This window comes from Octopus sinensis, linkage group LG6 (assembly GCF_006345805.1).
Source record: "Octopus sinensis linkage group LG6, ASM634580v1, whole genome shotgun sequence".
In the NCBI taxonomy this organism is placed as follows: Eukaryota; Metazoa; Mollusca; class Cephalopoda; order Octopoda; family Octopodidae; genus Octopus; species Octopus sinensis.
The window spans coordinates 42,389,485-42,412,393 of record NC_043002.1 but is presented as its reverse complement, the minus strand read 5'-3'; the positions used below and the strand labels follow the sequence as shown (position 1 = coordinate 42,412,393).

Sequence of the window (22,909 nt, the reverse complement as noted above, 5' to 3'; positions counted from 1 at the left end):
GAGACAGAAACTGAAAGAAGCTTGCTGTATATATGCACATGTGCACAGGTGTGTGTGTGTGCCCTTGTCTTGACATCATAGTTGAAAATGAGCATCATCATCATACAAGCACTGTTATTTGTTTCCAGTCTTCCATAAAGAACACTTCAGGCCAGAGAGGATATATTACCTTGGTTGGAAATAGATGAGGATTAGCAACAGGAAGGGTAACCAGTTATTGAAAATCTGCTGCATTAAATTTCATGCAAGCATGGAAAAGTGGATGTTAAATGATGATGGTGACCTCTTGTTCTCATGAATTCTCTGACTGACAGAATATGATAGGATGATGTTTATTGGAAAGTAGGATGAGGCATAGAAATGTTGCCTAAGCCTTTTGTAATGAAATAACACTCCCAATGTATTTCCAATGATTTTGAAAATAATCAAGAATTTAGAGGCATTTAGCCAAATAATTAACTTTTGCAATTATTTCTCTTTCAAAGCTGGCGTTTAGAATATATTTTATCTAAACATTCTTGCATACAATTATGGCAGAAAGTTTTAACTTATATATGAGCATTTTAAAATGAGCAATTTAGTATGAAAAGAACCAATAGAAGAGTGGGGATGGTTGCATGCAGGATGTTATTAAAAGAATTAAGATAGGTTTCAGAAAATACTTAAAAAAAAAAGATTGTGAATAATGGAAACATTTGGGATGAAATCTTGGGCAAGAATGGTTGACAGAATCATAAGGTAACTGAGATATATGGAGGAAAAAAAAGAAAAAAAAAGGTTGTATAAACAAGCTTATATATTTTTCTAAAAGATATAGTGCAATGTAGAAATTTAATGGATCTAAAATAAAATAGACTTCACAACTTATAGGAGTTAGTTATTAGAAAATGAGAATTTCAAGATATCAACTCATTTGAAACTCATTGTCTGTATATTATTACTATAATATTTAATAACTGAGACATGTAATTTGTGGATTTTAATGCAACTATAAATTTATCTAGGAAAGAACCCTTGGTTTTCATCCCAATACTGCAGAGTAACAGTGGAAGGAATAAATATGAGGAACAATTATTAAACCTTATAGAATTCAGTTTGCAAAACTAAGCTAATAAAAAGGTACCTTTCATGAAACGAGTAAATCTAAATAATTAAAACAAAATCAACATCTAGATTTTAAAATGGAGTTCAACTAAAAGAACATTATAACTTACAGCAGTATTTCCAAGTAAATAAAAAACAACAGGAATCACATTTCTGCCTACGCACCTCTTTCTCTCTCCCCAACTAATACACCTACAGGCATGTTCAATTGCATTCATTCAACACATGAAAGTATATTTATTTATATGTTGAAGAGAATTTATCAGAGGTTATTGCTCCAAACAGGTTATTGCCCCAAACTGTCAGCAAAGACTACTGGTTTCAAACTATCAGTTCTCATCAAGTATCATTCAGCTAAAAGCATGGGCTTTGCCAAAGGTTGCATAGAAATATTAATAAACTGATTGTCAAGTACAGCTGATGGAGTCAATCTGATAGCTAGTGGCCAATAAGAGAGTAAAAAGCTGGCTGACTAATATGTATACATAGGATTATGACATCACAAAATTTTAAAACAGAGCAATTGAAAATTAAGGGAAGAAATGATTACAATTGACCTGGCTTGTGCAAGAACTGTTCTTTCTTTATGAACTCCAGAGTATTTTTCAACTGTGATTTGTTCAGTAAATTTGTGTGTATATGCATGTTCAAATGTGCGCATTTACATAACTAATTTTTTAATGATTTAGCAAGGTGGAAGGAGAAGTTAGCATTGCCTTTACAAGCATTCCTAGATTGGAGAAATTAATACATTTGAATTCAGCTTAAAAATCTATAAGTCAACATCAGCAGGAAAAACACAGGCAGAGAGTGAATTCCATAGGGTATGATATTCTGAGAAGAGGGGGATCAGAAAAAGTGTTAGAGAGAGAGAGAGAGAGGGGTGAAATTAGAGGTAAGTAGGTGTAGCTAGCTAGTTGAGAAGATCTATATTAGTCTGAGTGTTAGTTTTAGTGTGCACATGAAAACAAATGTGTGTTATGTGCAAGACAGTGAGTACACATATGATTATAAAACAGCATGTGTGAAAATGTGTGTTTGCATATGACTTACTTGTAGTTTGCATGTGTGAAAATGTGTGTGTGTATATGTTCATACGTATTTGTAATTATCGACTAATGAGAAACAATACTCTAGATAATTAATTACAGTTCTCAGATATAACAATATATTATTACACTTATACATGCATACCCACACACACATTAGTACTACAGAACAAATGGATTGGGTTAAAAATAAAAATAATTTTAAATGAATATATTAAAATAAAAGTATCATATTATAGGTGGCAAAATTGATTCTAAAACATAGATTCCATAATCTCAAATAGCTTACTTATTTATTCTTTGCTTTGAGTATGTATATGCATATATGTCTATGTCTGTATGTTTATGTGCATGTGAGTATGAATGTATGTTCAGGAGGATGTATCATCATTTTATGTCTGCTTTTCTGTTTACATGGATTTAACAAAGTTTCTTTAGCACAGCAGTTTACCATTTCTTGCAGTCCTTTATCTCCTTTGTGAGGCTCATCCCATTTAGATTAGCTTTTATATCTCTTCTTTTATATTCCTTGGCCTTTTTCTTCTACAAGTTCCTTACATTTGGAGTATTTGACCTTTTTACTCAATTGTCATCCCACAAACAAGTTAGTACCAACACAGTCCACAGTATTGCACAATGCATCTGGTTCCACTTATACTCAGTCTTTTACTCCCAGCTTATTTGTACTGCCATTCATGCACGTGACTTTTCATCCAGTAGAACATGCTCACTTCATTCTTTTCTTCCCAGTCTTTCGCACATCCTTCATATTCAATGTCCATGTTTTATTACCATTCAGCATCACACTTTGAACACAAGAATCATACAAGCCACTCTTCATTAGGCAAGAGAGTCCTTTTGTTGTTAATAAAATAGCAACCTGGAATTTTTTCCACCTTATCATTACTATAACTACTATGCTATTGCAACACATCTACTGCTGATTAAATCACCTAAGTAACAAGACCTATTTACTTCTTGGGAGCCATCTGAACTCTTGTAGTACTAACTACTACCATGTATTTACTACATACAAAATATTTCTACTCTGTCAGCCTGCTTGCCACTGCATCTTTTATGCACCCACAGTATACATTTAGTACACAAGGAATTTCCAACAATTCCTTTTCTGTATATAGAGCATAACCAATATACTTGGTGGAACTAGAAACCTGTCTCCTTTTCTGTTAACTAAAAGTTTTGATTTTGATAGGTTTTAGACTTCTTGATTATAGGCTCTTGCATCCACATTCTTCTCAGCAGGAATCAGCAATGAGATCTAGGTCATTGGCATGCCGGGCTCACTACAGACAACCAGTCTTCATTGCTTACTTTCACCTTGCTGATGGCATCTTTCAAGATGGCTTGCGTGACTTTCACAAGCCATTTATCTACTCCTAGCTTTCTTAGCAACTTCCACATTACACACCTTGTGTAATGTCCTCTCAAAGTTGCAATAGGGTGTCATAGAAACAGTTCTTTTGCTCTTCTGCCAATCCTAATTGTAACACACATACATAAAAAAACTGTTGCTGTCATCTTAGGTACAGGGTCATGTACTCTGACTAGTTCAATTGCTTTATCCATTTCTCAACCAACAAAATGCTTATTCTACCCACCACTAACCCCAGGCACTGTTATACACCCAAAAGAATTTCTATTTGTGCTCGTTGCCTGTGAGGAATCTGGCTGAGGCACATGGTACATCTTGTACACAACACACATTTGCCTCTGTTCCAGCATCTCTACGATTTTGTCAGAACTACTTTCCATTGTTTGTGTATGTGTGTGTGCATGTGTACATAAGTGTGTATATATCTGCATGTATGTGTATATGTGTGTGAATGTGTGTGTATAAAATACTCAGGTTTTGAAATCTACACATAATTAACTTTGATGGGCCTAGGGACAGAAAAAAAATATTCCTTAGCAATCTTACCCTTGTTTGTAAAGTACATGTTCATGAGACATTTAGTGTACTTAAATTATTCCTTGAGCTGCTTCAAAGGATAGATGTAGAACTTGCTCCCAACTTATTCCCTGAGGTGATATGGAATAAAATAACCTAAAAAAATACAAGTGAATTCATTATGGAAAAATAATTAAGCAATGTAAGTTCACATAACTAAAAATACTTCATGCTTTTACTACTATCTTCCCATTATTTTGTAGGGAGGGAATAGTGAAAAAATTTTGCTTAATATGAAGAGATTTTTTTTTATTTCATCATATGTAAGGTGAATAAGTGGATGGGTAGATTTCTTTTTTGTATATGTTTTAAATAGTGTTTGGTTTTTAATTAAAAATAGGAGAAATTTTGTTTTATTTGTCTTACTGTGTTTTTAAAATTGTATTTGCAAAAGTATTATGGCTACATTAAACCTGGTTGTGTATCATAACATGTCTCACAGTTAATTAGCACTTAAGGATGAAAGAAAGAAAGAAAGAGGAATATATTTACAGAATATATCACAGAGATTGATATTTTAAAATCTGTATTAAAGTTACTGAATGCAACTAATTATATCTCATCCATTTATATGAAGGAGGAACAGATGAGTAAAAATGGGAGAAAGAAGAGGAGGAGAGAGACAGAGAGAGAGAAATGTAAATAGTAAGACAGAGAGAAAGACAAAGATTAAAGATATAAATAGTAAGAGAGGTAAAGAGTGAGGGAGAGAGATAAAATGAGAGGATAGGGAGGAAGAAGAATGAGTGATATGAGACAAACTGTAAGAAGAGAGAACTAAAGAGTAAAGAAACACAATGGAAGAAGTAGTGGGTAAAAGGGAAAGAGAGAGGAATGTAAGAGAAAGGAGACAGAGAGAGAAGGGGGAGAGAGAGAGGGAAAGAGAGAGGGGGAGAGAGAAAGGAGAAAGGGGGAGAGAGAAATGAGAAAGAGATAGAAAGGGGGAGAGAGAAAGGAGAAAGAGAGAGAAAGAGGGAGTATAAATCATTTTAGAACTAAGGTACTTAAATTTGAAGTAGTGAAATTGAAAATATGTCAATGAAATCAACACCACAGAATAAATTACGCAATAAACTATTAGAAGGACTTGATTAGTAAAAGGTGAAGTACAACTAACTTATACAGTAAATCCACAGTCTTGAAACATTCATGAAGCCACAACAAATGTTATTAACTACTCTGAATTTGCTGTCTTCTGGTGGCGATACAAGTTGGGAGTAAGGATGTATAACAGATCTGTGTTGGGTCTGCCACCCCATTATATTCCTGTTACATTACTTCTCACTACCATCTCATTTATAACTCACTCTCCTATTTGCTGTTTGCCACCCACCTATGGAGGCATGGTACTGACCAATCACTCTTTTTCTCCTTCCCCACCCCATACAATTCTATCACTTTCACTTAATATCATTGATCTCTGTTGCTATCAATCACTCATGCTTTCTGCCCATCAGCCACCTTTAAAAGCTTCCCCCATCAAAATTTTTGCAATTTTCTATCTTGTCTTTTTGTTACATTTGCCTTGAAAAGACAGAAACAATAGTAGAGAGGACTATTTACTCTTAGAGTGGACAAAATAACCTTTCTTTCTTTCTATCATGCTTCTACAATGATAAAATACACCAAATACATGCTGTAAAGTGATTGGTGTTAGGAAGGACACTAAGCTATAAAAATCACAGCAAAAATGGAATGTATGAGATATAGCTGTAACTTTAAATAAGAAATTACTCAGACTATGACAACCCATCCAACCCATGACAGTATGTAGAACACATGTGCAATGATGATTATGGTGATAATGATTGTTACAAGAAAATCCACATTACATTTCAAACACAAAAATGAAGCTGGAAGGTTTTCAATAACAGCATCATATTTATAAATGAGTGAACAAGAAGTAGGCTCAACAATATCGTTTAACAAATACCATACCAAATTATTAACTTTACTTCTAAACCTAGATCCAGAACAGCAACTAAGTTTCTATCTCATTTCAATGCTAAACTGCACTAAAGAATATATTGGTAAATTTTATTGCCAACAATGTATGTCTATAGAATCTCTGTGACTGGCAACTTCATGATCAAGTAAAGAAGGATTAGCTGGACTAGTTTCAAGCCCATGCTGGGAATTCTTAAGTATCTCAGTACCCTCTTTAACTGTCCATACAGAAACTGTTTACAAATCCATTATTACTAACGATAAACAATGCCCTTTTCAAGCCTAGCCAGGCTCATGGGCCTAGTTTCCCAGTTTCTGTGGCGTATGCGTTCCTCCCAGCTGGACGGGACGCCAGTCCATCGCAGCGTTACTCCAGAAACAGAGTGAGAGAAAGATGTAGCAAAAGAGTACAACATAGGTTGCCACCCACCCCTACCGGAGCCTCGTGGAGTTTTTTTAGGTGTTTTCGCTCAATAAACACACACAATGCCCGGTCTGGGAATCGAAACCATGATCCTCCCACCGCAAGTCCGCTGCCCTAACCATTGGGCCATTGCACCTCCCATTATTACTAAGGGCAGCGTTAACTGAATAAAATAACTGGCATATATATTCTTGGAGTCTTGTTTTGTTTCTATGGCATTCTGTACAACAGAAAAATCTACACATATTTACCAACAGTGAAAGTACAGATGTATAAATACCCTGTCTTTGTATACAATATCTTTGTGAATGTAATTTAGCTGTCATTTCACTCTCTAAACCAAACATTCAATTACTTTATTTCAAACCTTCCACTGCGCTTGCTCCCACTGGCTTTCAATATATATGAAATTTCCCATTTATATATGAAATTTATTTTTCTTCCTTGTTTAGTCAGACCTAACTTGCTTACACTAAAATTATGGCAGCCTTTTCTGTGGAGACTAGCAATTGCTAAAACTTATCTAACTCTGCAATGGTAAGGGAGAATTAGAGAAGTAATACAATAAAATAACAATAATGGAGAAATGTGCACAGGGAACAAAAAGTATAAACTGATCTTGTGTTTATCACACTTTTCCTACATGTTCACACTCACACATACATAGGAGAGAGAGTGAAGGTGAAAAAGAAAACATATGATGAGGTATGAGTCAGTGAAAAATGAAATGAGAGTAAGGTAAAAAGAACGTGAAAGTAAATAAATGGAGAGCTGACTTTTCATGTATACAACAGGTAACTGCAAGTCATACTGACGAAGGAACTCTCAGGCACAAAAATAAAAATACATGACTGAATTGCAAAAAAAAAGAAGCTGAAGATTATCACCCAAAGTCAATGGCTGGTGTGAATAGGAGAAATGTAGTATTGTTGGAAAACAAGAAGTATAAGAAGAAAGGAACGCAAGAACAAAGTGAAAAAAAAAATAAAAGAATAACTCGAAAGCAAAGTGGATCAAGAACAGAACAAGAATCAAGGCAATGAAAAGAAAAAAAAAAGAATGACTGGAAAGAGTCACAAATAAACCCCATCAGTTTTGCCCAGTACTACACTGGTATAAGTGTGTGTGTGTGTGTGTGAGTGCACATGTAATCAACATTTATCAATTTGCTTGTTTCAGTCATTGATCTGTGGTCATGCAAGAGCACTGCCAGGAAAGATTTGTAGTCAAACAAACTGGATCCTGTACTTATTTTTGAAGTCTGGTACTTATTATTCTATTGCCTCTTTTGTTGAACTGCTAAGTTATGGTGACAAAACAAAAACTAGCTGTCAAGTGGAAGCGATGGGGGACAAACAGACACACATAAACACTAAATATATACACACAGACACAACAGGCTTCCATTTAGTTTCCGTTCACCAAACTCACTCAGAAAGCATTGGTTGGCCCAGGGATGTAGCATAAGGTATTTGCTCAAGATACCATGCAATAATAGCTAAATAAGTAGACAAATAGATGTGTGTGTGGGGGGGGGGATTCAATGTGAATGTGGGAGAGAGTAAGTATATATATTATATTGTTTGTAAAAAACAAATCTGAAAGAAGAAGCACACTCTAAGATGTAGAGCAATATATAATAAAAATGGGGAAGGCCGGTATATGGGATTAATTTTTAAGAGGTCATGGGCCAACGGGTTTTGGGGATCTGATGATACACCATAAAGCTAAACCCTTTATGGACAGGGAAACCCAAGGTAATCCCATACATCAGCTTTCCCCATTTTAGTCCGAGATATGAAGAAAGAGAGCGAGAGATAACAAAATATGTCAACAACAGTGAAGACAACGACGATTAACAGAATATCTGAAGAGTAAGAAAATGCAAAGAGATGCAATAACTTTTCATAACTGAATTCTAAAACTATAATGAAGTGAAAGCTTCTTAAAAGAGAAAAAGAAATCCCTTGTTCTAATCAAATATTTAAAAAAAAACCTGCCATAATGGCACCAACAGTAAAACAGTAAATTTTATACCCTATATATTTACATATTATTGGCTTCAAATCTTGGCACAAGGCCAGCAATTTCAGAGGAGGGAATAAGTTGATTAAGTCGACACCAGTGCTCCTGCAGTAATTATTTTATCGACACTGAAAGGTTGAAAGACAAAGCGAACCTCAGTGGAATTTGAACCTGGAATATAAAAACGGACAAAATGCCACTAAGCCTTTTGCCCTGTGTGGTTGACTTTATTTTTCAAACTTCACTAATTATTAACCCTCTCTTTTTTACTTCAATATATTTCTCTAGGAATACACTACCATTCTTTCAGTTTTTTTCAGCAAATAATGAAATTAGTAAAATAACTTTGTCATGAATTATTAAGTTGGTGTCTGGTACACAAATTAACATGAAATTTTGGTGGAAGGTTTTAATTGAGATAACTTTGAAACAAGAAGTTTATATCATAGAACTAAAAACAGTTTTAGGGGAGGTGAAATCAAAAAGGATTGAAAATCACACCAGACATGTGCAGAAATGAATTCAATCGACTAGAATATAACCCTTTCCTACAAATTAGCAGCCTTGGGTCAATGTAAGAGATGATTACTCTTAATGATACTATCAAATTTATAGTTCATCAAAATAAGGAGAAAATGATCTCACTGCAGAGCTATGTTGGTGGAGAGGTGTGTGACCAATTGAAAACTAACATCTGAAACACTAATCAGAAAGTCAAAGCTAACCTTGTCACTTAGTGTGAGTGTGCATGCATGCAAGCATGTGTGCACAAGCATGTATGAATATACAGCAACAATGTTACATGTCCACCTATATGTGGTCAGGTAGGTTTCTGAAGCAATGTTTTAGGACCAGGCATCATTTGTCATCAACCTTTATGACATGGGATGTGACATCTTGTACCTATTTTAAAACTGGGATACCCATGGTAACATATCTATGTGTAATTAAAAGTGTTTGAGAAAATCATGACAATGTAAGTTGGAACTAAACAAGTAATAAGAAGACCTAAAAGAAATAAAGGTTCACATTTTTTCCCCAATAGTTCAATATTTCTGCTTTTAAAGTGCTCATCAGCAGAAAATGGAAACTAGGCTTAATTTTGATTAACTGAGATGTTGGTGTAACAAGAATGGTTTAGTAATATTTTATTAGTGTTGTAAAACTCTCACTTCTTGCTGATGGAGTGAAATAGGGGATTTAATTTGCCTTTTTAATCCTCAAATTTCCAATATTCCAAGCTGCCATTTAAAGCTGTGACTGTCTTGGTTAGGACAACTCTTTAGTTTTTTAACAGATGATGCATTTGTATGAATATGTTGTTTAATATGTGCACACTGTTTGCGAATGGTACTATCATTGTACTGATGTAGTGTTTGTAAACAGCCCTAACTAACAGTACTACCACATTTAATGCATGCTGTATACTTGTAAGCACATAACTACATTGTTGATAGAGCAGAAATTCATAAGTATAATGGCAGAGAAATAGAAAAAGCAAGCCAAGAGAAAGAAAATTATTAAACATACTATATGATATACAATAAACTCATAGTTGCCATTAAGTCAAATAAATAAATAAGTACTCTACATTCCTCTCTAACAAATACACCAACATTTTATTTATATATATATATATATATATATATATATATATATATATATACACACACACATTTATTATTATCAAATTTTGGCAGAAGTAACAGAGTGACTCAAGGGAGAAGAGGTTCGTGTGTTAGCACTTATTTAACACAAAACCCTCAGTCCTTGAATCACTCAGTTGCTTTTGCTAAGTATTAAAATATACTCTTTTGTTTAGAGTTCTATTTTTCCTGTTTGCATTGCCAAACCTTTATATATATAAGTATATACTACAAAAAATTAAGCTAGAACATTACTTCATTGTTTGATTTGTTTTGACCAAAGCCTTAGATGACTTATGTCGGTTTATTTAATTTACACATATTACAACTGAACAACAGTATAACTGATTAAAAGTTTTCAATGGGCTGATCAGTTGTTCACTGTATTCCTAACAACAAGTGTGACAAGGGAGTGTTTGTAAAGGAGTGTAGATCAAATATTGCAATGGACTTCACTCAAACAGTTGGCTTTTCAGTTTTCTTGTTATTTATATCCTTCACCAATAAACAGACACATAAAATAGGTTATCGCATAGTTTCTGTTTATCAAATTCCACTACCCAAGGTTATACAAGACATTAGCCTAAGGTGTATTGCAGTGCTGTTGAACCAAAAACAACAGAGTTGCAAAGCAACAAGAGAGACATACAGACATGGCTGCATCTATTTCAATGAAAGGCTGATTCCTAACTTATACATTCCTATCTCAGCTTATCCTTGAAATTAACCCAAAGCAAGCAGTTTCTTGATGAAGTGTGAAATTAAAAAAACAAAATAAAATAGAAAAAAATTACATTAAAATTCCACATTAATAAATTCCATGACCAACATCAATCTAAACAGGATATCTAAGCTTGTAGTTACAGACTGAAAGCAATTGTCAGATTTCACCAACTGACACAAACATTTTTACAGAAAGACTATTTTGGCCACTACATAAAATAAATGATTTTTACTACTAAGCTCGTCAACAACTCTAAAGTGTTGATATTAAGAGAATATCAAAAAAAAAAAAAATTAAAAAAAAGGTAAAATACAAAATTTAAATGAAAAAATAGAATTTTTCATATATGTAGATTTGATAAAATAATTTGTCTGCAAATTATAATTCCATCAACTTAACACTCACAAATTATTTTTTTCCACAAATAAAAAAAAAAGTAATTATAAATATGTGGAAATATAAATGGACTCTATAACAAATGTTAATTAACAACATGTGAACTTCAAATTTTAAACACAACACATCAGTATAAAACATGTTTAGGCTCCAGGATGAATGTTCAATATTCATTAAACCCGTTTAAGAGAAACTAATGCAACAATTGAAATATTAAGAACAATTTAAATCATACCATGTGCATAAACAGAGAAATGATCAGCATTTCTAGACCACTACCCAAATGAATGACCAGTCTGAAAGACTAAACAATAAATAAATAAAATATCTAAAATAGTTATTGAGGTAATATTGCCAGATTTAAGAAGGAAATAAAGTTTTACATTTTTCAACACCTAAACATAGAAACTATTCTCAACCATCTGTTATGCAAGACTTAAGAAATTTCTTGGCAAACCACACACTACAGTGTTGATTAGATTGATTGCTAGTACATATTACTCATATTCAGGTTAATGAGTCTGAAACAATGAAAAGCAGAGTTGGTGCTCACAAGAACTGTAAGCACAAGCATATCCAGTCTGGTGATCTCTTGTTTCCACCAAAGCACCATCATGCTATGTAACACCTATTCTTTTACTCTTCCATTGTTTTTGCATATTTCAGTCCTTACACTAAGGCCAAACTGGGATACTGCCTCGAGTTGAATCAATCAAACTGACTCGGGTACTTATTCTGTTGGTATCTGAAGAATTTAGAATAGGAAATTTCTTACATATTTATTCAACATGTACAACTTTGTGATTCCTATTAACTAATTAAATATATATATATATATATATTTATGTGCCCTTTTCAAGCCTAGCCAGGCTCATGGGCCCGGTTTCGGTGGCGTATGTGTTCCCCCCAGCTGGACGGGACGCCAGTCCATTGCAGTGTTACTCAAGAAACAGGAAGAAAGAGTGAGAGAAAGTTGTGGCGAAAGAGTGCAACAGGGGTTGCCACCACCCCCTACTGGAGCCTTGTGGAGCTTTAGGTGTTTTTGCTCAATAAACACACACAACGCCCAGTCTGGAAATCGAAACCACAATCCTCCGACCAAGAGTCCACTGCCCTAACCACTGGGCCATTGTGCCTCCACAATGAAATATAACAATGAATGAATAATACCAAAAATTTTCCAGCTTCCAGTTTTGCTTTATTTATATATATATATAGTTAGATATAAAATCATCATGCCATTCCGGCATGGGTTGAACCAGTCAATGGGATGTGGTGAGTCAAAATGCTGTGTCATGCTCTAATGTCAAGTTTGACAGTTTCTACATTTGGATGTACTTAATGTCAATCTTTTTACAAAGTGTAATGGGTATTTTATTTATTTTTTATTTTTGTGGCACTAGTGAAGATTGCCTTGTAACTTTAATGCTGGTGCCAAGAGAAACACTTAAGTACACATACATACACATGATGGACTTTCTCATAGTTTCTGCCTATGAATATTTGCTCATGAAGTATCAGTTGGCTTGGAACTAAAGTAGACATTTGCCTAAGATGCCACACAGTGGGACTGAATTTGAAACCATGTGGTTGAGAAACAAACTCTTTAAGTACATAGCTATGGTTGCACAAAATAGTTTTAAGCTATTCTAGAAAACCTGCTACTGGTTCTCCGGTGGCCAGTTGGTTGGAAGAATGTAGAATTAAGTGTTCTATCCAAAATAAATATATATATATAAACCCACTAAGAATGGATTTGAATTGTGATGGGAGATGTGGGTAGAAGAAGGTCATTAGTAAGGGAATGACAAGTTCAGGAATAAAAGTGGCATAAAAACAGAGAAGGATTAAGAGAAATAAAAGGAAAAGTTTCTTTCAATATAACAGTAAAAGTGTATTTGCAGCATTATAATAATGAATTGTGACACTGATCAGTACCAACACCACATCATAGAAAAGAAAAATGTAGCCAATCAACAAGGTGTGAAATGGGGGAGGTTCAAATGACATAGAAACTTGTGTTTTGTATCTTGAAAAATATTCAACTCTAAATTTCTGATTCAATCCTATAGTTTTCAACACAACAAATAATAATAATACTATTAACTTGATAGCTGGTTTAATTGTTCCTGTGCAGGCAAAGTATTGCAATATCCTCTCTAATAATCTTTGACAAATCTAATTAAATGTCTTAGCAGCACAGAATTAATGTATTAGAAAAATGTCAAAAAATTTGTAGAAAGATTTCTTGCATATAGTTTTTTTTTGATATCCACATGACAAAATAGTCATGTGGATATGATACTGGAACACCAACTACTAAGTACTGAATTCAAATCTACTGCAGATATTTCTTTGTGTATCTGGCCCTTTTGATACTAACCTGCCTAAAACCACCCATGGTTCTAGGATACAAATTTCCTGTTTTAAACTGATATAAATTAAAACCTTTCATCAAAATTTCTTGTTAATCTATATTCCAAACACCAGCTTAATAAACTTATGTTATTAAATTCTTTATTATTTTCAAAATTAATTGAAATTAAAAGCAGTGTGCTTCAATAGAAGCAAAGTAACAAAAATATGTTTGGGTTTCAGTTAAGTTAGCTGTTGGATACAAAATATTTGAGGAGTGGTACCTGAAGCTAAGATAGCTTGACATTTTACCGGAAGACAAAATTTATCTTATACCTACTTAATGTACCAAACATAACTACGCAACAACCTATAAAGACCAATCCCAACAAAATCTTTTTTGTTTTTCATTTTTCTATCAAATATATCCAGATAATGCTGAGATTTGAAAAGACAATTATGTAAAAGAAAAGTTGGACTGACCTTATAATATTAATAAAGAGTTTCCATATCAGCCTACCAGAAAAGTATTAAGATATTAACAAATATGAAAGTATGATATCTGAATAACTAAAGCAACACTTCTTACAAAAATAGTAGCAATAAGCAATTCTATTTCTCACCTCTCAAATCAAAATGTTAAACCTCTCCTCTTCAGCAAATTAAATTATTCAATTGGACAAGAAATATTTATAATCAGCCGAACAAAGACTAATTTCCTTGGATTCTACTGTTTTGCTTTCAGTCAAATAAACTTTTTCTATTGAAGAACTCAATCTCAAGTGTTTTTCTTGTTTTTTATTTTTCTAAATATTCTGTGTCAAGCGTATTTTTTATCCAAAAATCAATAGCTATACTGTGGTATTTTAAGGCTAAAAAAGGTCCAAAGTTAGGTATTTTGTGATTTTGGGTAGTGTGGGAGGCAGAATGTTTGTAATTTTGACCCAGCAGTTGAAAACATGAGGAAAAAAATGGTTTAAATTCTTTTCTTTTTTTTTTTAACTAACTGGTCTTTAGCACTTAACATGAAAGTAAAGAGAAAGAGATATATTCTCTATAAAATGCACTTCAAACCATCATTTTATAAAGCTTTACCTTATTGAGAATTACTGAGAAATAAGAAGTAACACCCATATTTGATCATCATTTCAAATGAAAACATTTGTTTTAATTCAAGTGATAAATTACTCAAATTTTTAAATAACATTTCTCTCCATGACAGCCACAGCCCCAAATTCAATGCTACCCTCTAAATGTATTGCATTGATAATTTGATTACAAGATTGTGAAATGGTGTGTGTGTGTTCTGTGCACCCCACCACTTCCCATATTGATAATATCTTTAACACTAGGCAGACCATCTCATTATTATATATAGTCTTTACCCTCTAATACCTTCCTGCCACCTTCACTCATCCCTTTTCTAGTCCCCAGTTCTTTTCCAGAAAGTAATTCTACCTCTGTCTACATACGCTTCTTGTGTCCTTCTCTTCTTAGTGGTGTCTTAGGTCAGACAACCATCTACCTATTATGCTGTTTAACCTTTTCAATGTGTTCATAAAGCAGTGTTTGAATGTTTTACTACATTTTCTCCCTCTTAGCATTACATTCACCAGTCTATACTCATATATCATTTGCCCGTTTAGCTTAATTCTAAAGACTCATATATTCCTTGTGTCTAAGACTCACATTCCCTAATAGTTTGTATGCACCTATCATTGAGGTGTCGAAATCACAATGTCCAGTTAGCACTTGATACAGTGAATTCCATGTACTCCTATAAGATCTTGTCTGTTTTGTTGCACAGAACATTTTTACCATTATATACACTGTGCTTACTCGTGTATAAATAACACCCCTAAATTAGGGTTAAATCTTGACACGAAACATTTTCCCTTCAGAGTTTTAGCTTTGCCCCATGTGTAAGCTGCACCTGAGTTTTTTTTCACTTAAAATCAAGTATAAAATAGTGTTACTTGTACATGGGTAAATATGGTGTGTGTGTGTGTGTGCACAGATGCCTATGCAATGAATGTTAACTTGTCTGCAGTAGCAGGTTGCATCTACAATAATTACCACTGTTCTGACAATAAATGTCAATGCACTGCAGAATATATTAAAAAGGAAATCAGTATATATGTTAGTAAATTTATTTGAAGACAAGCTATTATGAGTGAAATGTTAAGTCCTACCAATTTATTTAGCTTTGAAAAAAAAAAAAAAAAAAACTAAAAAGAATTATAAATAAAATAACAGATGGCTTGTCTCCAAATGAGTGTCACAGACATCAAAAAGTATTCTATCAGTAAACATAAATAGGAGTAAATGTATACAAAGTATTCACATTTACTAAGCAAACTATGAAAGCAAAGCTCAAAAGATCAGGAAAAAAATGATGCTAAGAAATAAAACTGGCAAATAAACTTAAAATTTGGTCAAAGATATATATTTTTGTTAATAGAAATTTTTATCAATATTTTGCATGGGTAGACTGCTCTTGCATGTACCTAAACAAAAATGAGTTTTATCTTGAAAACATTATCATGAAATGGAAAACAGCTGAATAAACCTGAAGAAATTTCAGTCACCAATGGAAAACATGAGACAACATTCTAATCAGTTGTGCAGCCCTTGTTATCATGCATAATGCATTGTTAATAATTAGAAAGATGTGTGTTTTACAAAATAGAGGTAAAGAAAAGCTTACAAAGCTTACAGAAATTGCATAGGAACAAATCAGAATGATGCATTGACAACACGTTAAGAGTAGCCATGTGCATGTTTACCAACTGGTTCTGCACTATCACATCTTTCTATTTCTCATCTATCTGGTTTTATTCTACATTTGTCCTTCTTACCTGCCTTATATACTGTGACATCACTTCCTCCTCCCTGACTTTTACCTTCCCTTTCAAACTGAGATTCACCATTGACTATGCCTCCACCCATGTTCACTTCTATTCTCACTTCCAACTATCTGTCATTCATTTTTGAGTCTTGAGAACCTATGCATTCACCCTCTTCTCTCATAAACACCTTCTTGTACCATGATATACCCTGACACCTCATCGCCATCATCCTTTCTCCCTTTTCTGCTGGAGTAGCTGTGTATCTCCTCTATTGCAAAACATCAGTTTTTGTTCCTCTGTTATACATTAGGCTCAACACCTAGTACAAAACCACATCTCTCAATACTGCACTCCTACTCAGTCAAAGGATCTCGTCTTATGAGTTATTAGTGACCTCAATACATATTCTAAAGTGGTTGGCATTAGAAAGGATATTCAGCCACAGAAACATACTAAAGCAGACACTTGAGCTTAACACAGTGCTTTGGCTTGCCAGATCCTGTCAACCTGTCCAACTCATGCATGCACGGAACACAGACATTAAATGGTAATGATGATATATATGAATTCCTGAAGGCAGGGTAGGGCTCATAGCTTTAAAGGCTCTGCCAGACTGGTGATTATGTAATTTCTGTTCAGCTTCTATTTCCGCAGTCTGATGTTTATGGGGTAAATATGAACAGAGAGGAAGTTCTCGAGGGTTGCATTTCCATGAATAAAGGTTTTGGTGGAGACTTTAGAGTGTGAAACATGGTTGAGAAAACAATATGATATGCGGCTTTGGCTTAGATGATGGAGAAAATATTAATTAAATTTTCACAAGGCCACTATGTTTTAAGGGCATTGTCAAGTGAGCTGACACAGGACAGAATTTAAACTTATAACACAAATATTAAACCATTTATAGCATTTAGTTCTGTACTAAACCATTTCTACTATTCATACCCCTCCCTAAACTTAATAGTAATAAAAATTATTATTAAGGCAGCAAGCTTGCAGAATTGTTAGCATGTTGGGGAAAATGCTTAGCAGTATTTTGCCAGTTGCTAGTTCTCAATTGAAATTCCACCAAAGTCAACTTTGCCTTTCATCTTTTCAGGGTCAATAAATTAAGTACCAGTGAAAAATTGGGGTCGATGCAATTGACTCGTCCCCTCCTCACAATCTCAGGCCTTGTGCCTTTTAGTAGGAAGGATTGTTATTATTATTATTACTGCAAACACGGGTGGGGAATTGGCAGAATTGATAGAGCATGACACAAAATGCCAGGTGGCGTTTCTTTTGGTGCTTTATACTCTAAGATCAAGTCTTATGGAAAGCAAGCTCTGCCTTTCAACTTTTCTGGTCAATAAAGTAGTAGTGAAAAACTGATTACTAGAATTGACGAGCATACCCTTGTAAGAAAATTAATTGCATTTCATAAAATTACAATTCCTAATAAAGTTCTTATTATATTTTATTTAACTAATTCTTCTTTTTCTTATAATGGACTTCCAACATTTTTATTGGTCATAGGACATTGGATTGGCACATTGCTTAAAGTGTCAAAATGCTTTACTCTGTTTAATCCTTTTGATTTCAACTCATCTGAGACCACCCTTGGTTCGATGATACAAACTTCCTATTTTTAATTGTCCTAGATTTTAAAATTTCCATCAAAATTGTATGTTAATTTCTATTCCAAGCATCTACTTTACATGACAATTATTTTTGCTAAGTTCTTCATTATTTTCAAAATAAATTAAAGCAATGATAGTGTATTTGAACAGAAATATAATAACAAAGGGGTGAGTTATATGTTTTTTTGTTTTTGTTTTCGTTCAGAGTTCAAATCCCACTGAGATCAATCGACTTAGATTTTTATTATATCAAAGTTGAGAGAATAAAATACTAATCAAGTACTGGGTTAAAAACGTCAGACCATGATCCATGCAACATGCTTGGTTAGAGGCCCAACCTTCAAAATTCCTTTACAGGACTTAGAAAAACTGAAGGACCACTGCAATAAGTGTGTGACTTTGCAATGGGAACATGTTGAATAAAATCATAATTAACTGATCCTCCTGTATTTTCTTTTACCAAAAACCAGAAACTTTTCAGCACCCCTTCATATATATATACCTGCAAACACACATATCCATATACATACATAGAGATATGCAAATACATATATACACATGGGTGAGCTATTTGCTTAGATTGTGCACCATGTAGTATGGGAAAATCAGGTGAAATTAAAGGTGATTTATTGCCTGTTGAAATGGGCTAAAGGTATGTTATAAGGAGGTGCTAGAGCAAGTAACTTTATGGAGATTGTCAGTGGATAACCACTAATATAAGTGAAACATATGGTGAAAAGAGGGGAAAGAAGCATTAATGATTTGAATGGTAAGAAGGAGGGAAATCCATTGTGAGTACAGAGAGTGTAAAGCATTTGCCAGACTATGGTCTTTGCTGCTGCAAGTGGGATTTATTAGTGGATGTGAAGGTACTTGTCAATGCAAGGACATATTATGAAGAACTCTGCATTAATGTTTAAGTAATTCTCAGTATCTTTATTTCCTGAAAACTTGAGCCTTTTCTGCTGTAACAGTTGACTTCTTTTACTGTCTAAATAATAGTTTGTGTTTATATATATATATATATATACATATATATATCCACACATAAATCTTTGTCCTTATTTTACCAGTTCCCTGACTAGGTGTGATTAATTTATTATCATACAATGTTTACAATGAAATGGTTAATGTTATTTTTGACACTCCTTTTCTTCCTCAATCTTCTAAGTATATATTTTTCAAAAGGCTAGAACCTTGGTGACCAATCACTTTCAGTTATTTGCTGAGTCACTATTACTGTTAATAAGATTATTTTACACTTTACTACTAATAAATATATTTACATGTATAGCATATTTTCAAAATTGGTTGAATAACAATGTATTTTATATATATGTATATATAAAAAATACATGGAAAACTACAATCCTATTTTATAAAAGGAGCACTACTAAGTATGTAATAAAAGCCAAATAGCTAATAAATTGTGAGCTCATGAGTTGATTTCATTGCACAGTATCTTGGGGAAAGTGACTTACCTTAAATCATGAGCAACTCAAATCTTTTGAGCGCAATTGGATAGATAGATAGAAACTGTGATGAGATCCACTGAATGACTGACACACATTACAAGTACAATCAGTCATTCAATGGACCTCAACACAGTTTCCATCTATTCAATTGCAGTCAAAATAGTTACCTATAGTTCAGGTTAAGCCACTTGCCCAAGATACTGTTCAATGACATAAACCCGCAAGCTCATAATTTATTAGCCACTTGGCTTTTGTTGCATATATAGTAGTGCACCTTTTATAAAACAGGATTGCAGTTTACCATGTATCTTATTATTATGCTGTGCTGGAGAAGAAGACCCATCAAGCCAAGTAAAAGTGCAGTTGTGGAATATACTGGTGTCACAAATGGCACCTGTGCCAGTGGTACGTAAAAGAACCCATTACACTCTCTGAGTGGTTGTCGTTATGAAGGGCATCCATTAGTAGAAACCATGCCAAATCAGACTGGAGTCGGGTGCTGCCTTCCAGCTTGCCAGCCCTGGTCAAGCTTTCCAACCCATGCCAGCATGGACAACAGACATTAAATGATGATGATGACTTAACACAATGAATATGGCCAATTCTGAAAATCATGCTTTTATAGGTGTCTCTAAATGTGCATGAATGAAATAACTGAAATGTTGGTGTTGTTAAGTCAAACAGTGCTATAAATAATATATTTAATAGTAGTAAAGTGTAAAATAATCTTATTAACAATAATAGTGATTCAGCAAATAACTGACAATGATTGATCACCAGGTCCTATCCTTTTGAAAAACATATGATTTGAGGATTGAGGAGGAAAAGGAGTGTCAAAACTAACATTAACTGTGTTGCTGTAAATATCATAAGATAATAAAAAATTAATCATACCAAGTCATAAAGCTGGTAAAAATAAGGACAAAATGAGTAAAAAAAATATCAAAAGCTACCTTTTACCACTACCACCACCAAAATAAAACTTTTACCACACATGTACTCAGAATATTAAAGAAAGGAGAAGTAAGTTATTGGAGCATTTAAGAAATTTTGTAAGAAGGTGTATTCTGATACATGACAAAGATGTTTTTAAAAAACTCATATTTCATGATAGAGGTTATAAACTGTTTATAAGAAATATTAAAGTGAAAAATGTCAAAATTTCCATTTTCCATGCTGGCATGGACTGGATGGTTTAATTGGAGCCAGCAATTCAGTGAGGCTGTGCCAAGCTCTTTTGTCTGATTTGGCATGGTTTCTATGGTTGGATGCGCTTCCTAATGCCAACTACTTTACAGAGTGGACTGGGTGCTTTTTTCATGGCACCAACACTAGCAGGATAACTTTGTCGCAAGACAAAGACCCTCAGCTGGTCGGTGTGGAGTAGCATTAACAGAAGTGGCTTTGTGCCAGTTGATGAGAGGTTAAAAGTATAAATGAGGGACAGAGATAGGTGTCTTGCTGTGGAGGAGATACATGGATACCTCAGTTGGAAAAGAAAGGAGAGAAAGAGAGTTAGAGAGAAAGAAATAATCAGAGAGAGATGATGGTGGAGATTTGAAAACCATCTTTCATATCACTAATTCACATCTTGTGGCAGACATAGGCATCTTCATGAATAAAATTTCCTCTTTAAAGCCCTACACTCCACTTGTATATTCTGTTTCTATATGAAGAACTCTGCATTTCTAAATCTATATATTTAATTGTATCCATTGCTCTGTTTACAGAGAGGAAATATTCATGAAACTTTTACAGGAATAGCAGTGTGTCTAAGATGTCCCCTTCACAAACACTTAGTTTCAAGTTCAATTAATTTGTGCAACATCCTGGTTGATTAATGCTTCACGAGTGAAATTTTCCAGAGGAAACTGCATGGAAGATTATTGTTGTGTGTGAGAGAGAGAGAGAGAGAGAGAGAGAAAGAGAGAGGTGGTTGCAAACAAAATACTAGAATCACTAAATTTGACTGAAGCTTTGAGGTTTTAGTGTGGTGCCGCAGCAAGGCCACAATCCAATGACTGCAAAGGATAAAAAAAATCCTATTAACAAAGAGATGAAGAATATGATGTAGAGAACAATATGATGTATATATGACATACCCATCAAACCCATACAAGCATAAGTGATATGTTGTTTGTTTTCTTGTACAATCAGAGCATGAAAAAATGTGCTGTATTCTATGTATATCAATTCCATATTGACATAGATGAATATAAAAAATGATGATGATGATGAGGAGGAAACTGAAAAGCTTTTGAAATATTTGACATTATCTTAAGTTGAGACTATATTAGAAATAATTTCAAAAAGCAAAAAAAAACAACAAAGATATGACTATTGGAGTGAGGTGGGGGTGGGGTAGAGGACAGCATGAATTAACTGGATAGAAATACTTATTGGTTTGCAACTGCTGTTGTAACTAGAGACAGCAAAGTATGATGGTATAAAATGTCTTTGTGATATAAATTTAACATTGTTACTGATGTGCTGTCATTTTCATCATGACTCATTAAAAATGAACGAAAATGTGTCCTCTATATTTGAATAAGGTTACTAGCCTCTTTAATTTATTGTACCACACAAGCACGTATACACATAAACAAAATGTGCATGTGAGAACAAACAATTGCACATAAGAGTGTACACATGCAGGCTTGTAAATGTACATTGCATAGGCTGAGATATGAAGACTGTGGTTCCTAACATACATACTCTTTTACTTGTTTTAGTCATTTGACTGCGGCCATGCGGCAGCACCACCTTTAGTCAAGCAAATCGACCCCAGGACTAATTCTTTGTAAGCCTAGTACTTATTCTATCGGTCTCTTTTGCCAAACTGCTAAGTTATGGGGATGTAAACACACCAGCATCGGTTGTCAAGCGATATTGGGGAGTCAAACACAGACACACACATCATCATCATCATCACGACAGGCTTCTTTCAGTTTCCATCTACCAAATCCACTCACAAGGCTTTGGTTGGCCCGAGGCTATAGCAGAAGAAATTTGTCCAAGTTGCCACACAGTGTGAATGAACTTGGAACCATGTGGTTGGTAAGCAAACTACTTACCACACAGCCACTCCTGCGCCTACAAGACCCTTTTTTTTTTTTTTTTTTTGTGGCGAAAGGTGTAAGGGATATAAGACAATTATACAAATTCCAAAACTTGACTGGTGTTTTATCAAGTACTGTAGGATCTGAACTTAGAATATCAGTGTACATGAGTAAATAATACTGCAAAGTAGTTGGTCTTGACATTCTACCAATTCAGTCACACACCATACTTTCTAACCAATAACATTTTTTTTTTAAAAAAACAAAA

General features: G+C 34.0%; 1 protein-coding gene across 6 annotated transcripts in view; it reads right to left on the bottom strand.

Annotated features, from left to right (window-relative positions):
* The window catches only part of LOC115213446, a 167,875-nt gene that overhangs the window by 100,643 nt on the left and 44,323 nt on the right, over positions 1-22,909 (bottom strand). For 3 of the 6 annotated variants that reach the window (XM_029782423.2, XM_036503853.1, XM_029782424.2), the window contains exon 2: positions 4,093-4,218. The exons of the other annotated variants lie outside the window; for them this stretch is intronic. In XM_029782423.2, coding sequence (XP_029638283.1) covers positions 4,093-4,117 — 25 coding nt within the window. In that variant the 5' untranslated portion in view covers positions 4,118-4,218. The remainder of the gene's footprint in view (positions 1-4,092; positions 4,219-22,909) is intronic. 6 annotated transcript variants of the gene reach the window in all.